The sequence below is a fragment of the Opisthorchis viverrini genome (assembly GCF_000715545.1).
Source record: "Opisthorchis viverrini unplaced genomic scaffold opera_v5_109, whole genome shotgun sequence".
In the NCBI taxonomy this organism is placed as follows: Eukaryota; Metazoa; Platyhelminthes; class Trematoda; order Opisthorchiida; family Opisthorchiidae; genus Opisthorchis; species Opisthorchis viverrini.
In genome coordinates, this window is record NW_008751764.1 from 324,227 (window position 1) to 340,821 (window position 16,595).

The following is a 16,595-nucleotide window of genomic DNA, read 5'->3' on the forward strand; positions in this document are numbered from 1 at the left end:
CGAACATGGGACAAACACGGTGGGCAGCCCCAAATAATAATAGTGTAGAAATACCCAGGAATGTCGTTGACATTGAACTGACGATGAGTTCGGAGAGTGGATGTGTTTAAACCTGGGGATGAGTCACCTATTAAAGCGGAACCTACGGCAAACTTCGTCACCTGTAACTGGCCTGACCAAACTCCAGTCGGATGGTAACATTGCGCGACTTAGCCGGCCATCCACGTTCTTTTGAGAAGAGAGCACCTGTTTCCAGTACTGCTCGGCTTCCAGAGATAGATCCTTCAACGACACAGAGCACAGCAAACGCTCCGGCTTTTCGTCTTTGGTAATATAGGGTCTGGATGGCGGTGTAGTAGGCCTAGCGGATCTGTTTTTGCTTGACCGTCACACGATGAGCAAGCTGACGACGGCATCGGGAGACAGGATTCCACGGGTGTGAAAATTTTTTGGAAGAGTGGAGATCCAGGAAGAATAGGACTTGTTACGATGTCATGATGCCGGACTGAAACCTTCGGGCAAATGAAAGGTCAATACTAGCGAGCGAACTGATGGAATAGGATTTCAAGAGTGACATGGCACAATCCACGTTCGTGGATGTGAACCCGACGATGTCCTACCGAGCCAGCTTTCGATTTGCAGCACTTGCCATAATCCCCACACGTGAGTCCCTCAGGTCTCTCCTATGTACTGGTTGGAACTGGTGCGGAGGCGTCGGATGATTCGTAATGTACATTGTCGCACAGCACATTGAAATCAAACAGGGTGGTTAGTCCTGTCTGTCTGGTTACTCCCCTTATAAAAGCTAGGCCAATGGTGGAAGCTAGGGTTCTCACCTTTTGCAGGAAAGTACATTAATTCTGTGAAACATTTTTCTCTGAAATCAACATTAGTTTCCAGCTCTTTATCATCCACTGCATTATCTCTATTCGAACTGCCTAACTGTTCATCTTCTGAGTATTCCATCATGGGGAACTATAAATTTTTGCTGTACTGAATTTGGCACATTAGTCTGTATCCATGCGGTTCTAGCCGAACAAAATATGAAAGCAGAAAGATTTGTTGTTACTCCAGTGTTTTTTATGCCAATCGAGCGCACAGTTGGTATCAAACGCCGAACAAAAACAGCATGAGTTATTCCGATCTTGATGTTTCCCCCCATGTAGGATACTTGAGTTGTATTTACCTTAAGAGTCGGCTCCGCTGAGTGCAATTCTGAGTGGAGCAGCTAGCTACTGCGGTGACACAAGACTCACCGGCAATGAGCTTTTAGGAAGCAGCTGCGTGTAACCGTAGTCTTTTCGTGTGGTATTTGGGATTAGCCTGGCTATTCGGAGATGGAGTATGCAATTGTACAGACAGTGTATTTTTACCTTCCAATGATACACTGGTAACGAACTGCTTTGATGTAGCTCATTACCGGTGTAACTTCAACATCATTCCAGCTATCCAATAACCTAGAGCTGGGAAATTTTTTCAAAGAATCGCATTTACCTATTTCATTGCACGACTAGTGAAGGTAGCTATCCACATATCAGAAGAGGACTGTGGTACCTTCTGAATATGCGTCCAATTTGTGCATTCGCTCTTCGATGTAGTCACAGAGAATGCAGGTCGAAAATATCATAAAGGAAATGAGGCTATATGCGCTCCCCAAGACCACTGATCACCATGGAATAGAGCCCGTCCCAAGTAACCTAATAGTTAGATAGCCAGTCGTTACCGGCTTCAAAGTTTTCTCACCGAATTCGTGGATGGTCTGAGAAGATGGTGCCCACACACTCTTCACACGTACCTCCGGGCTCCGGTTGTACTGCTTGTCACTGAAAACACCAAACAAAAGTATGGTAGCTCCATTGCTTCCGACGAAAACTTAACCCATTTAATGAACATTTTCAAAGTTTCACACTAAGGGAACAGTATACCATGAAGACTATCCTTTGGCAGGGCCGAACGATGTATTTTGCTACCACGGAGAGAGCGGCATCGGTCTCTTTATAGCCAGGCGAGCCATTGCGACAGAGCAGTTGTGCAATTTGGAAAATCTACACTTTGGCGTGGCCCTAGCATTAACTGGAGGAACGGTACAAGTGTAACCTAATACTACTGATGGGGGCATGCGAGTAGTATGTTTTCTCGTAAATCCGCTCTGTAGCATTTGCTTGCAGTTGAGTAGCAGTCAATGAATATCCAGGAAAGTTCAGTAAGACGCGTTCAAGGAGAAGATGGATATTCAGTTTTGTAAACAAGTTGCACATGGGAGTTTTACTCCCCTATCCAATAGTCTGTAGCTGTTAAGTTGGCATTTTCTGATAAGCAACTCCGCAGCGAAGGCCTTCTTCCTTTCACCAGTAGAGTGCTGGTAAGCCTCATGGCTTGTTGCAGTGCACACGAACCACTTATGTTCAGTTTTCAGGGTCATTAGTTTGTCCCAGGAATACGCACCGGCGATAACCAATAAATTCAAACTCGGCGTCCGAACATCCTGGAACACTATAGTGAGACAGGCATCAAGTCTCATGCTAAGCAGAGTTCACATTCCATGAATCCATTTAAAAACGGCTCCTTCTGGGTAGTCGAAATGGTAGAAACTCATCAATTCCTACAGGGGGGTAGTTACACTAACTACATATTCTGGAATGGAATGTGGTCTCTTTGGGGCCGGGGCCACTATTCGGGATCTAAGTGAGGGACTGTTACAATCGAGAGCAGCATGACCAGTAACCAGCAATAGTATGGTGACTAGAATGAAAACACTCGTCAGATGCAATTGGAGACGGAGGACAAATGCAACTATTGAAGGAACGCACCATCGAGATACTACGTTTTTGCTTTTTGCCAAAAGCACTCATTTGGAGTGCCTGTATCCAATTAAAACGTTTTTGGAAACCGTGTAGCCAAGGAGGCATGAAACGTGGAAAAGTCCTTTTGAATTTCTATGAGTGGCATACTCTGAAACTGCTACTTGCAGCACACCGACGACGAAAACAGGAGTCACGGAATATCACACTGTTCATATATGAGGACACTGTTAGTGGGCAACTAGATTACTGTATCCACTTGATAATTCGTAGACTTGATTGGGAATAATAATATAAAATCAAGCAAACATTGGCTTTTTAGCTCTACAATCAGCAAATACCCGTCGTGAGTGACCATACGACCAAATAAAGCTGGTCATTTGTAATTTTGAATCAATGGTATGGAATAGCCCTGAAGAAATTGCAAGACCCTTGCTATAACGTACGCAGGACTTCAACAAAGCTTGAAGAACAAATATAAGACACTCCGCTCCTAGATTTGACATCTTCGACCGTTAGCTAAATTCCAAACTATCCAAAAGTGCTGTTCTTTCAGGCCTTTTGAATGACTCATCTGAATCACTGAATCCACAGAAATTGCCAAACCAAACGTGATCACTTTCTGGGCACTCTGATAACCAATCAAAATTATTTTCTGCTAAATGCTTTCAATGTTCGTTTATCCCGAAGTGTTCAGTACACAGTGCAATTTGTCACGAACATATTGTGGAAATGGTGAATGAGAACGAATTAAGGACAACAGAAATGGACAGGTAATTCCTAGATCATCCGTGAAGGCCTTGAAAAGTTCGGACTACCCGACTTTTGAGTACAGTCAGTCCTGAGGAACTTGATATAAAACCATCGAATCACGAAGAACCAACCGAAGCGTATATCCCCAGCGTTCAAACGAAGTCGCTGGGCGGATTATGCTGACGATTACTGAAAATTTTCAGCATGAAAATCGGACCATACCGAACCAACCAACCCGTGTCGGGATGAAAGGTATTGTGGATCGCCTTTTCTTGACTGACTACTTCTACTTTATCAATACGTAGTTATTTTGAAACAACACTTTAGTTCATAGTGCACAAGGTGCCGGGCTACGGTCACCACCAACCAGTGATTTTGTCGTCGCCTTGCAAGTATCCGAGAAGACAGGAGTCATGGTGATATTATAGCGAAACAACACTAGGTGGTTTAGGCATTGTTTCACTCTTTTCTAGAATCACTACTTATTTGGTTATTCGACACATTTTCCTGTTCCTTAATTTCAATATACCAAGATATCTGGACGTTCATCTTAGTCTTCTATCTTATGATTGTTATCAGGAGTTACAGCCGACAAATTCAGCCTGAAACTCACGGCTGAGGTTCCTCTTGTAAGCAGACCCGATTGGTTTCTTATCACGTATGTGCCTTTCCTTTTATCATTTGCATCTACGGATCATTTCCGTCGCCAACTGGAGATCTCATTTAAAAAATACGTCACTTCACGTAATCTCTCGCATCGAATTCATTGCTCTCGCGGTCGGTACACTGGAGATAACGAGGTACTCTTTCCCGGNNCGGGGTGCTCTTCCCGGTACCCCCCAAGGACTCTCTTTCCCGAGATTATTCCTGAACGTAGTTAGCTTTTCCGTGCCGTTGTTTCTGCTTCCAATGTAACCAAACAGTTCAGTGTCTGGAACACTTATTAGGATCTCTCTAAGTCTATCCAAACGTACAGTGTGAGGTAAGGTCCTAGGGATATTTTTATACGGCAGTGAAGCATCAGTGCCAACATTGATGTTGCTGTCTTTGATGATGATGATATTTTTATAGACTCTATTATGTACAGCAGCAGCCGTGGCCTTTACTTAACCTTGTTAACCAATTCAACTTGTGGTACGTCTGTCACGTAATCTCACTCTTATATCTCTAGTATATTGCATCTTGCTGTTCGGTTAGTGCGGGATGTTCAGTAAATAAGCGACTATTGTAAATTCACCCTTGTGGGTATATAAGACCAGTGTTGGTCTAGAAATCCACAAATCAGGATGAAATATGGAACAAACCAAGTCGCAGAGAGCTCATTTGTATTGAAGCCCTCATTCTGAAACATCTCGGCAGTATTCAGATGTGAAAACAAGAAAATTGAAATTCCTCGACAGTAAACCTTATGCTGGGAACCTGAATATATCTTCATTGGAATTGACGGTACGTCCAGTTACTGCGCGCAGTGTGGAGTGNCCTCCAAGCAAACCGCTCTCGATAGTAGATAATCTGATATTTTTTGGCAAGACGCTTTAATATAATCAGTATATCGTTTCAGAAGGGGTTTGGAAACAATCGGTGGATTTATTGCTAAACGCTTCGCTTCTGACACGACAGCTTCATCAGATAAAATGAGTAACTTACCAACCACGCCGAGTTTTTGGACACTGAGGTTCTTTTCAACAACCCGACTTAATCAGCGCTGAATGTCTGTCAGAAGTTCTTGGGGATGATGAACACATGAATACGTAATGAACAATCGTTCACCTTTTGAGGGGCCTAGCTGTCATGCTACCCAACCGAATAACGAGGGCTGAGGTACTCTCGGGTTGCCCAAGCCTGAAGAGCAGCAGTCGAGATACCAGGGTTATGTTCGAACTAAAGACCTTCCGGTCAGTTAGTTCATGCCCTAAACACTGAACTATCCCAAGATCAATGGAGACGACTAACACTTACGACAGATGGGCAAGAGGTAAATCATCACCAAGCTGAATCGGGTTTTTGGGTACTTATTTTTCAGTTTACGGCTTTTTACAGTACATAATTCTCTTGGATGTGGTTCACAAGTTTTGACCTCTGTGAGTTGAGAAATACTAGGACCATTAGACTGGATCTGGGGAAATTCGGTGGATATGTAAACTGTATACCTTAAGCCTATCCGAAGGCTAGCTGGTTTTGGCAATGCTTAGTCAAGCAAGCGATCTCTGCACAGAATAGGTCGATCGAATAGCGGCACAAACTAGGGCAAAAAAGGACTTCAAGAGAGCGGATATCCAATAGGTTTATTAAAATAGCAAACTGAGTATTGGGCCAAACACCAAACAGCAGCTATCCCATACAAAACGAGGACGTCTGAAGTAAACAGAAGGGTGTTAAATAAGGTTGACATTAAAGTAGCGCTCCAGAAGGGAAATCGTTAGCCTCAGTATTCGTGCAGTTAGACAATCGTCTCTTACTTGGTGGGACAAGACTGCGTACAACAGACAGAATGTAGCAACTACATCAGCCAAACAGACGCGGAGCTGTACACCAGGATCGGTGAGCACAAGCGGTGCATAAACAGCCCACGAAGAAACGCATATATATACCAGGCGGGAATCAAAGATTCACATCACTCTTGTTTGAACACTCATCCTCCTGTCCTGGTGTAATTTTTCTAGGGAGTCCACACCTGAAGGAGGAAGCACTGGACTCGAGTTTCGATCTTATTAGTGCTCATCAGCAGTGCGTACCCTATGGCTGTACCGGCGTTTGAACACCGGACATTTGACATACGAGGCGGGCATTACCGCTACTACACCAGCGGACACATCTGAATTTTCATGTCTGAACAGGCGACAGGCTTCAGTGATGTAATTGGTATGCCCACTGCTAGAACGATGACTCAGTAACTGTCCTCGTGTGACGATTGACTGACTCGACTATCAGGACGTTCCAATCAGGTAGCGCCACAGACGTTTGAAACCCGAACGTCCAGAGATCAAACCCCGGCAAGGCCATAGGATATGCACCGCTGATGAGCCCTAATAAGATGCGAAACTCCAGTCCAGTGCTTCCCCGACATAATTTAAAGATTCGATAATAGCGGAGTATACACTCCACATAAAAAATAGTTGGGAAATGTGGAAGTTTCGGGGTGAGGACTAAAATGCGTACCATAGCGACTACTGACCGAGGGAGTGGAAACCGCCAGGCATCCCGAGGTGAGTAAGAGACAGAAAGCTACCAAGTGTGTGAAAAGTGGTTTCAGATTAGGCAGTTGCCACGTGGCGACGCAAGGCCTAAAGTACAATGCTTAGACAAGTCAGAATTTACTTAGTGCCCACAAGCCCCAAACCAATTGTCTCAGCACTTGCAAACCAAAACACATCAACAAAAAAGGAATTTCTTCACTCAGATACCTCAAAAGGCAAGAAACAGTACCTCAGAACTCCATTCACCTTAGTGATGATTCACTACTGACCTATGTGTTAGTCATTCTCACCAAGCCACAGGAATTTCTGACGAACAATTACCACTGATTAAGTCGGCTAACTGAAAGGAATCTCACTGATTGGTACTCCATCTGCTTTAGAGTTCGGGTAACAGTAAGTTATTCACTGGGCTTGATAAAGCCATTGTGTCAAGAGCGAAACGCTGAAAAACGGTAAATCAACCAATTTACTACATCTCCCCAAAACGACTTTTCATTGGGTTCTAAATATTCCCCAATTGATTGAAAATCACCACATAGTGCAAAAAAACACCGGGACGGTGATAAAAACCTTGTGGCTGTGTTACTACCGGTCCAATTGTGACTACACCGTACGCAGCACTGACTTTCGTTGCGATTGGATTCACAGAACTGCAAACATTTATCAGCAAATGCCGCGATCGCAGTCGATTTTAGACGCCCGCAGCATTCACAATGACACCTGCAAATTAAAGCACTCATAATTTCGTTAGTCCCAGTAGGACATAGTACGCTTTTTCATTGTTCCATATGTGAATTTTTCCAGACTGAAATGGAAATTGCTTACTATCCAGTCGGTGGTGCCAAGACCGACTATACCATTAACCTGGCATGTGCCTCCAGGAAGGAAAAACAGATTGTCCTGGGTGTTTCAGTGACGAGGGCCATGACACATTCGGTTTTCAACTACACCCAAGAGGAAGCCGAACGCCTACTTCGCAAAAAACTTAAGGGAGTGATCTATTCTACGCGTAACAGTGGCGGATGTTGGCGACGGCAAATTCTTCATATTTGGTCACCAAAACAAGAAAATACCAACCTGGTTGCTGCAGCATACCAGGCGCTGTTACAAAAGGCCAAGAGCCATCTACTTGTCAACACGATCATCTTAGTCACGACGGCTAAGAATACACCCGAAATATTCACAAATCAGATGGTCCCGAAAATTCCCTCAATGACTGGACAAGCCATACACACTGCTTTTCGACATCCTATACAACACAAGAAGTCTTCCGACAACACGTCGATTTCGACCTACATTCTGCTCCCAGTATTTGTTTTACTTTTCATGCTCATTATTGAAATCAGTTCTCCAATAACCTGTGCATGTTTTCCATTATGATTTCTTTATGTGATTATTAGAGCCTGTTGCGAAGTACCAGTTTGTTAAGTGGATGTATTTGTTCATTCAAAGTCTTCTTCATGAGTTTTCACCAGGGATCCGTGAAAGTGTTTCTTCGCCCCTACTGTAGCTCATCAGCGCTTACAGTCAAAAGAGAAACAATGGGTTTCGGGAAGTCTGTGAAGGAAGGAGCTAGTAGAGATGGACGAAAGAACAATAAGACTAGCCTCGAGCTCGACGTAGCCTACCAGCTAAGACATGAAGGGCGGGAGGTCCGTAGCGCCTGTCGAATGTTTTGGCAAGCTGTAAGCGTCAGCCCTAGTGAAGGGTTCACGGAATGTCCGAATAGTTACCATGGTCTGTCAATATTTAAATAAACATTCAAGGTCTTAACCGGCGAAGCCGCTTAGATCAGGGTAAGTCACGCTAAGGAACCGATTCTTCGTTCAACTAGCCAATGAACTATACGATCGAAGAAGATTGAAGCCATAACACAGACGGAAGTGAAGTCTGTAATTTCGAGAAACAGTAATTCTGACTCTGTAGAACTAACCAAAGAGCTGTATGTGTGGCCATGATTATATTCTAGGCCCAGCATGACTTCCTGTTCATTGATTATATAGACCAGCAATCCGATAGAGTCTACCACTGGTGTGTATAGATGCACGAAGAGACCAGTGCAGAACCATTCATCGCACACAAGATCAGCTGCAAAAGGTGATTTTGCACAAATATCCCATGGAATACTACCCGGCCGCAATATGAATGTCTATTGAAACACAACTGTCTAATTTGGGTAACATATGGTGATTAGGGGTGACATCTACTACTATACTGCGGGACGTGCGACATCTTTTTGAATTTCGGAGGAATTCATTAGCATTATAATTACACTTTAGACCAGGCGAAGTAATATGTGCTAAATCTTATTTTCTCACAATCTTTGAGGCAGATAGTGAACCCGAATGGGCCTCACCGTGCTTGCCGGTCGATGAATTAGTCTTGGGTTTATATCGAGTCATGTCTAACGCACGGTTGGTCATTCTAGCTGTGACCAGGCGTCTGATAGACCGAGAACTTCCAGCGGAACAACTTCAGATCAAATATCAGTACGTCCCAATTGATGATAATATTGGTGGGTAACTTAAATTTCCGATCAATTACTTGAGAAAATGCTTAGAATCATCATCTATACCTTTGTAACTATCAGCCAGGCTTAGTATGCTGACCATACACCGGAAAACAGTTTGGCTCTTAACTAATGAGTAAGGAGTTCTCAAAAAAAATACAATTTCAGGTTTCAGGTTTCTTTCTGGAGAAACACGCTTATAGAGTACGAGCACAGTGGTTCGGCACCACTCTCATCCATAGCACGACCTCAGTGTCCAACACTGGTGCTTCGCTACTGTATAACCATGATTTATCTAAAATCCCTACTTTGAAGAGAAGAATAAAACTGGACGAGAAATGGACTCATCCCGAGGTACCTACAACTCCATACACTTATTCCGGTAGTCTATATAGAAAGTGATAACAAGAACGCTACCGTAATCGATTAGCAGCCATATCATGCAGCGTTTCCAACCAGGCACTGTTGGAATCACTTGGTCCACATCCTGGGAGGCGAATCGCACCGACAGCATCCAGACTTTTCGCAATCTCTTCATACTGCTGGCAGAAGCCAAGTCAAGAGTTGGTCACCTCTCTCTTCCGACAATCTGAATTGAGCACGGAAAACAGTACTTCCTTCGGCAAAGGATGCATCGACATGCGAAATACATGACCTAACCGACCCACCTTCTCGTGCTGGACACATTCTAAAATGGAATTCCCCGTTGCCAACCGAAAATTAGTTTTCTAATTGCCCCACAACGGATTCGCCGGCATCATCCCACATGAGCTATGGTTCTGAGACAACCTCAAGTCGTCTCGGTTCCGCTGCTGGAACAATCATCATCATCGACAGCATGACATCAGTGTTCAACACTGATGCTTCACTGCCGTACGGATGGAACAAGCCAAGTCTCACAGCCATACAATAAGACAGCCTTTACCGTAGCCTGGTCTACACGTCCGTTGAGATTCAAGGCTACGGCGCTCTGCTGCCATATGTATCTCAAATTAGCAAACGCAACCCGAGCGTTCCTGATTTGTGTATTGCTCCTATCTCTCACACTACAGTCCAAACTAATACAACTTCCAAGATAAGTAGAAACTCAACAACTTCGATTGCCTCGTCTTGGATTGTAAGTGGCGTGATCAGTGACTGCATGTCCAGGTGCACGGCCCTACGATCTGTGGGTGCAAAGTGCATCAAGTGGCGTGATCAGTGACTGCGTGTCCAGGTGCTTGGCCCTACGATCTGTGGGTGCAAAGTGCATGCCAAAGGACGGGATGACTCCGGTCAGTTTATCCAAAAATAACTACTTCTTTTCTTCGAAGACGAGAACGACGTCATATGAAAATTCTGCGTCGAAAAGGTTTTCGTCAGCAGCTATTTGAAGACCAAGGTTTTGACGACGTTCCAGAGTTCGTTTACTCGATCATGAAGTTGAATACGAATGGGAGAAGTGGGCATCCACAGATTTCAAGTGTTCAATGGCAACTTCATGCTTCTATCCAAATATTCGAAATTTTAATGAATTCATTCTAAGATATTTCTCAGAAGACCGAATGAAAATAATCGGGACATCCTGACGTTGAAAAAAGTATAATCATTATCAAAGGCAGTAACATCAGTGCTGAAACTAATGACGCACTGCCGTGCAACCATAATGTCCATCTAATTATACTTAAAGCCCTAGAGTGAAAAAAGCGCGTGGGGGGAGGGGACTTAGTGCTGGTCTGTCAAGCATCCTTAGGTGTGAAGCACTGGTGTTGAACACTGATGTCATGCTGTCGATGATGATGATTCTTAGGTGCCTACACCTCCAAACCTCCAATCAGACAATCTGGAAACTGACAGCACGAATACCACTGACATCCGTTAGCCGCCATTTCTTGCAACGTTTCTAGCCAAACACAGACGGAGTCACGGGGATCCCATCCTGGAAGGCATACAACACCAACAACACCCAAACTTTCCGTGATCTCTTTCACACCATTTTGCCAAGTCATGCGTTGTCCACTTCGCAGTTTGCGCCGTTCTGAAGGAGCCACGGAGGACAACACTCGTCTCGGTAAAAGGAGCCACGAGGACAACCCTCGTCTCGGTAAACGGTGGTTCGGCATGCATAGCACGTGACCGAGCCATCGTAGTCGCTGGAGATGGACGTTTTCCCCGACTGAAGTACCTGCCGCATAACCAAATATTCGTTCTCTAATCACCTTGTTACTAACACGTTGACGCTATCCAACAACAGCAACGCTTCTGAGGCATTGGTGGTAAAAAAACTCAAGATACCTCACATCATCTGCCCGCATAGGCGGGCACCCATACAACAGTCCTCACTGTAGCGTTACGCGGGAACCTTAAAATCTAGTGACGCCTTTTTGACGTCACAAGTGACGCTAACTAGGAAACGCGATTCAGGCCTTTGAGATTCTTGCACTGACTTCATCGGACAAAGAACTAATACAACTACCGAGGTATGTTAAGTTTTCCACAATCTTCAGTGACTCTCCTTTAAGCGCAAGGGATATGCTCAATGACTGCACGTTCTGAAGCATTACTTTGTACTTTGAAGGTGGAAGGCGCATGCCAATATGATGGTGGTCAGTCTGTTCGACACAACCCGTACTTCGCTTTGGTTTTCAAAAGTGAGGACGATGTCATCTGCAAGCTCCAGATCGACAAGGCAACAGCAACAATTTGAACACCTCATTATTCCATCAATGAAGTTGAACAAGTTTGTCGGACACTTCCATGTCGTGATCACACTAAATGAAAGTATTGTGCACAACCGTCTGATGAGTTAGTTTATTAGTCCCGTTAGTTGCATTCATCGTTAACCAAGGCGAAACGTCGCCAGGCGAATTTCATTATGCTCACGCAATTAGGATAAATAATTATGACCTATAATCGGTATCCACAGGCTGTCGTGAAACTTCTGCCATTTAAGATGACAGGTAAATCTCCCACCTCGTGGGTGACAAACTTTCACTGCAAAAAATGCTTGCAATGCAAGAAAATAAGATATTCGCCTACTTTCCGTCAATGGACAGGCGACCTCTCGAGTGCAATCATTCAAAGACCTGATTTCGACCATTCAAAGGAACGGAGAAGCAGAAGTTCGCCTTGAAAAAGCTACGTTCACACCGTCCTGTAGTCCGAATCACACTAGTTCCCATGTGAGACCAGGCCATCCCAGTGTGACGATGTTCGCAGACTTGAAGCGCTCGACCACTGGCATCTACGTCTTTGATGTACACCAGAAAACGAGGTACGGTGCCAACTTTCGCGCCTCTTAAGAGCGACCAAACACTCAAATATTCAGTGGTTCGGAAAAGTGCTGAATACAACCGATGAACTAGCCAAACTTTTACTGCCAGCACCTAGTGTGGTTGCTGCTGTAGTCTGGGACAAAATCTTAGGATATAGATACAACCATTGGGCTGAATTCGAACACTTCGGTCTTCATTGGGTCCATGGAATTAGCTACTAGGCCAGGAACTAGACTGCCACGTTCCCGCGCCTGATCGCTGATCGTTATGTGGCAGTAGTTCGAGACAGCATTGGAGTTGACTTATTATCTCCCAGGAGACAGTCGCAGAAGAGCGATGGAAACTCATCAAACCGTAGCACTGAAAATCGTGCCGGGTAGCCATCGGGAAAAGATGAGATGTCTGTGGTTAGAGCGCGAACTTACTGGCCGGAAGTCCGTGGTTCGAACTCGACCTCTGCATCCCGACTTCCCTTGTCTAGGATTGGGCAACCTGGCTGTATCCCAGCCCTCGTGCCATCGTCCGGTGGTATGGCAGTTAGGCACTGAAAGGGTGCTACAGCTGAACTATGCACATACTTCATTCAGCCAACCATAAAAGCTGTAACCGATGCGTGGCAGCCTTCACCCCCTCCCCAAACAAAATTCAAGAACTGGCTGGAGGAGAAAGGACTGCAAGAGAATCCTGTACGTGTCACCTCTGCCTCCAGCTGATCAATCAGCAGCTCGTGGGGTTTCTTTTGCGTGCTAAATAGTTAGTGGCAACCACCACCACCCTCCACTTCAAGAGTAGTGGATCTGCAGTGGTAATGCTTCTTTGCAACCGAGTGAAGCACATGAACTGGTCTATTGCCAAAACTACCCGGCCCGTTCTATTGCACCATGGCCATGGAAAATTAGAAATGGCCGATGGCTTTCGCCCACAAACACAAGGACGTCTACTGTTTATCCCAACTGCATCATCATAAACATATTGGAGCTCAAATTCTACGCAAACACAAGAGGGCAGAAGCAAACCCTTTGCCCAAACGGTTGATCCATTTTTCAAGAGGCACCATAACGGAAACACTATGTCATTGGCCCGGATTCACTGCTTGACTATCACTTAGCAGGCATTTGATAAGCCAAACGGCCTGATTCGTTTCATCAAACAGGTTCACCTTGGATGGGCATGCCACCATCGTTCAGCTGTAGCACCCTTTCGGCGCCTAACTGCCATGCCACCCATAGGAGGCACGAGGGCTGGGATACTGTCAGGTTGCCCAAGCCTAGACAGGGGAAGTCGAGAGGCAGAGGTCGGATTCGAACCACGGACCTTCCGGTCGGTAAATTCGAGTACTAACAACCTGGTCCATCTCGCTCCCGATGGGCACGCAGCACCATACTACAGCTCTTTGTGGCAACACAACGTGCGAAATAAGGTAGACCTTCGAGCCCAACATCTGTAATTATTTTCAAAATATCAGAATACTTACTCGTTTAATGGTCAGTGTCCAAAATAAACTGGATGAAGAACACTGGTTTGTACTTTCCACGAATACAATTTCGGACTGTTGTGGGCTTTTCCGAGAGGTAGGACCAGACACAGCTGACTCACTATAGGGCTGAACCTGTTACAAACCCAATCCCGTGGAATAAAAATTCCAATCCTAATAAACCTACCTTCTCTCGTGGCTGATATAATGCGAAACGGTTCCACAATGAGATTTACCAGCCTCCCCATTTATACTGGGACAGCGGCTCCAACGTAACTGACACGCGACATCCCTAGTTAACCCGTTTAACGATGCCTAAAAAGACAGTTCCGACGTAACCCGTTTAACGATGCCTAAAAAGACAGCGAACCACCGGTGCTGAACACCCAGGTCACTCTCTGACGTCTGGAGGTACACGCCTAGCGTCATAAATCGACGACCGCTATTTAAACACCATGATCGTGACCGCTCGGCAACACGACTGGTTTCCAGCTGTACATGTGGTAGCGAGCGCTTTTTCGTACTTACAACCGACATTCTGTAACTTCTGACAGCTCACATAAAATTCTTGGTCCGCCATGCCGTTGGTGACACCACCGTTTGTAAGAGCAGTATTCAATTTGCGGCGCCAAGCATCTTAATCAGTTCCATTAGGAATCAATAAAACCTTTTAGGTCACACGTGATAGTATCTAACCCGTGGATCCTCATCTTCCACTCCTGTACAACGGGTTACCAGGTTCCCTTGTAATTAACCAAGGAAATTGCTGAGAATTTACAATCAGTGACTGCGATTTAAAAAGCGACCTGCGCGTTCTCGATGTATCTAGTCAAGCAGCCCATGTGGCACGGCACTCCCAGGTAGTGGATACAGGACTCATCGCCGGCAGACTTCACCGACACATGCCAATCTGCGGCGAGCGCTATTGGCTCTACCGATAAGTTACATACACGCTACTCTAGTTGCTGTGCCATGTTTTTTTCGGGATATAAAACGAAACTCCGCGTGAAATCGGGTTGGGAATCCGAAGGCCCCGGAGGTCCGTTTCAATTTTGGGGCAGGAGTGCTACCCACCACTTCGAGATCGTGGAAAACCCAGACTGTTTGAGCACATGATAAACAACATGGCCCGTATTATGAGCTACCACATGCGTCTGAAGCAGGCGTTCTGCAACTCGCCAAAATACCTTTATCCGAGGTAGCTAATCCAAGTAACCCAACGTGACCAGGTCCCAAAAATTCACTGGACGCAAAATACACAAGAGAATAACCGGAAGTAGCACATGTTGAAAAGCATCAGGCGTCAATTACACCTTTGGAAGATACATATATACCGTCCAGAAATTTTCGAATATCCTTGTTTCGTACTTTGCAGGACTGGTGAATTTGAGCCGCTGTAAGAAACAAGCTTAGGGACTAGTTTGAACAACTTACCGCACTTAGCAACTTCCTCAATATCGTTGCCTTCGAGCTGAATCTCATCTTTCACTCCAGATTGCGAAACCTTCACACCTCTAACGAGGTTTACAAACTTATTGCTCTTCTCGCCAAGGAAATTTCGGATTTCGAGCTTTGAACCGTCACCAGATACGACCATATTTATGGGGAAGTGGGCATACACGGACTTCATCTTGTATCGGTAGCCAACAGTGACGCCCTTGATCATGTTCTCGATGTGAGAACACACAGTCCTTACGGCAGCCAATTCTTTCCGGTCTCCAAAGTATTTCGTAACTGTGAGACGTTTCTTGGTGGTCTTGATGTCCACAGAAAGATGTGTGAAGCTGCGCTTCAATGTGCCACGAGGGCCTTTCACGATAACTAGCCGCCTAATGGCGTTTACGGTGACGCCGGGCGGAATAGTTATGTGTAAGCTGGATTTAATTGTCTTCATAATTGTTTATATGCCAGCAGGAACACCTGGATAAGAAACGCTCGTCACAAGAGACCAGCACGCCCTTCTCACAATGCCCGTTAAGTGTCGCGCTAAATGTAACGACGCAGCACACTATAACAGCCATTAGTTCACGTTCGGCCTCAATAGCTTTACGGATTCAAGGATTCAAGGATTGATACACAGGATCGAGGCTTTTGCCCAAGTTTCCCGGGTTAGTTTTGTTCTTGTCGGTCAGCGGCTGTCGTTCACCTGAAAGGCACAAGTGAAAAAAGGGTGTAGCACTGCTCTTTATGTTCTCAGCGACGGGCAATTTGCTTGCCAGCGCGAGGATTCGCATAAATAAATGTCCAATAGTGCTTTAAACTGGGTTCTAGGAGGAGAGTGGACAACCGCCGCAGGAAGTTCATTCCACGCAGCTACTACCCGAAATGAGAAAAAAGTTTGTCTAAAGAATGTGTGTGCACTGAGATTGAAAATTTTCTCACTATGTCCCCGTCGGGTGTTTCCTGGGTCAACGGTGAAAAACTTGTTTGCCAAGCTTTGTTCAAACAGAACATAGGTAAGAATTAGGTCCACACGGAGGCGACGGTACTTCGGGGGAAAGAGACCAAGCATCGCGAGACGCGTTTCGTAGTCCACGGACTTGAGGCCGACAACAATTCTCGTGGCGGCCCGCTGGACACGCTCAATGAGGGTAACGTCTTTCGTAC

The 16,595-nt window shown here is 45.3% G+C and overlaps 2 protein-coding genes across 2 annotated transcripts in view; one reads left to right on the plus strand and one right to left on the minus strand.

The window, feature by feature from the left end:
- Positions 1–575: 575 nt before the first annotated feature.
- Positions 576–16,595, plus strand: part of T265_05620 (hypothetical protein) — a gene marked incomplete at both ends in the record, with an annotated part of 18,071 nt that continues 2,051 nt past the window's right edge. Inside the window, 3 exons of the mRNA XM_009170679.1 lie at positions 576–663; positions 4,134–4,183; positions 7,556–8,059. Of these exons, the coding sequence (XP_009168943.1) occupies positions 576–663; positions 4,134–4,183; positions 7,556–8,059 (642 nt within the window). The remainder of the gene's footprint in view (positions 664–4,133; positions 4,184–7,555; positions 8,060–16,595) is intronic.
- T265_05621 (hypothetical protein) lies at positions 13,670–15,882 on the minus strand (the record flags this gene model as incomplete). The annotated part of the gene is made up of 3 exons (XM_009170680.1): positions 13,670–13,897; positions 15,300–15,382; positions 15,423–15,882. 3 exons carry the CDS (start codon positions 15,880–15,882, stop codon positions 13,670–13,672), a joined length of 771 nt encoding a protein of 256 aa, XP_009168944.1.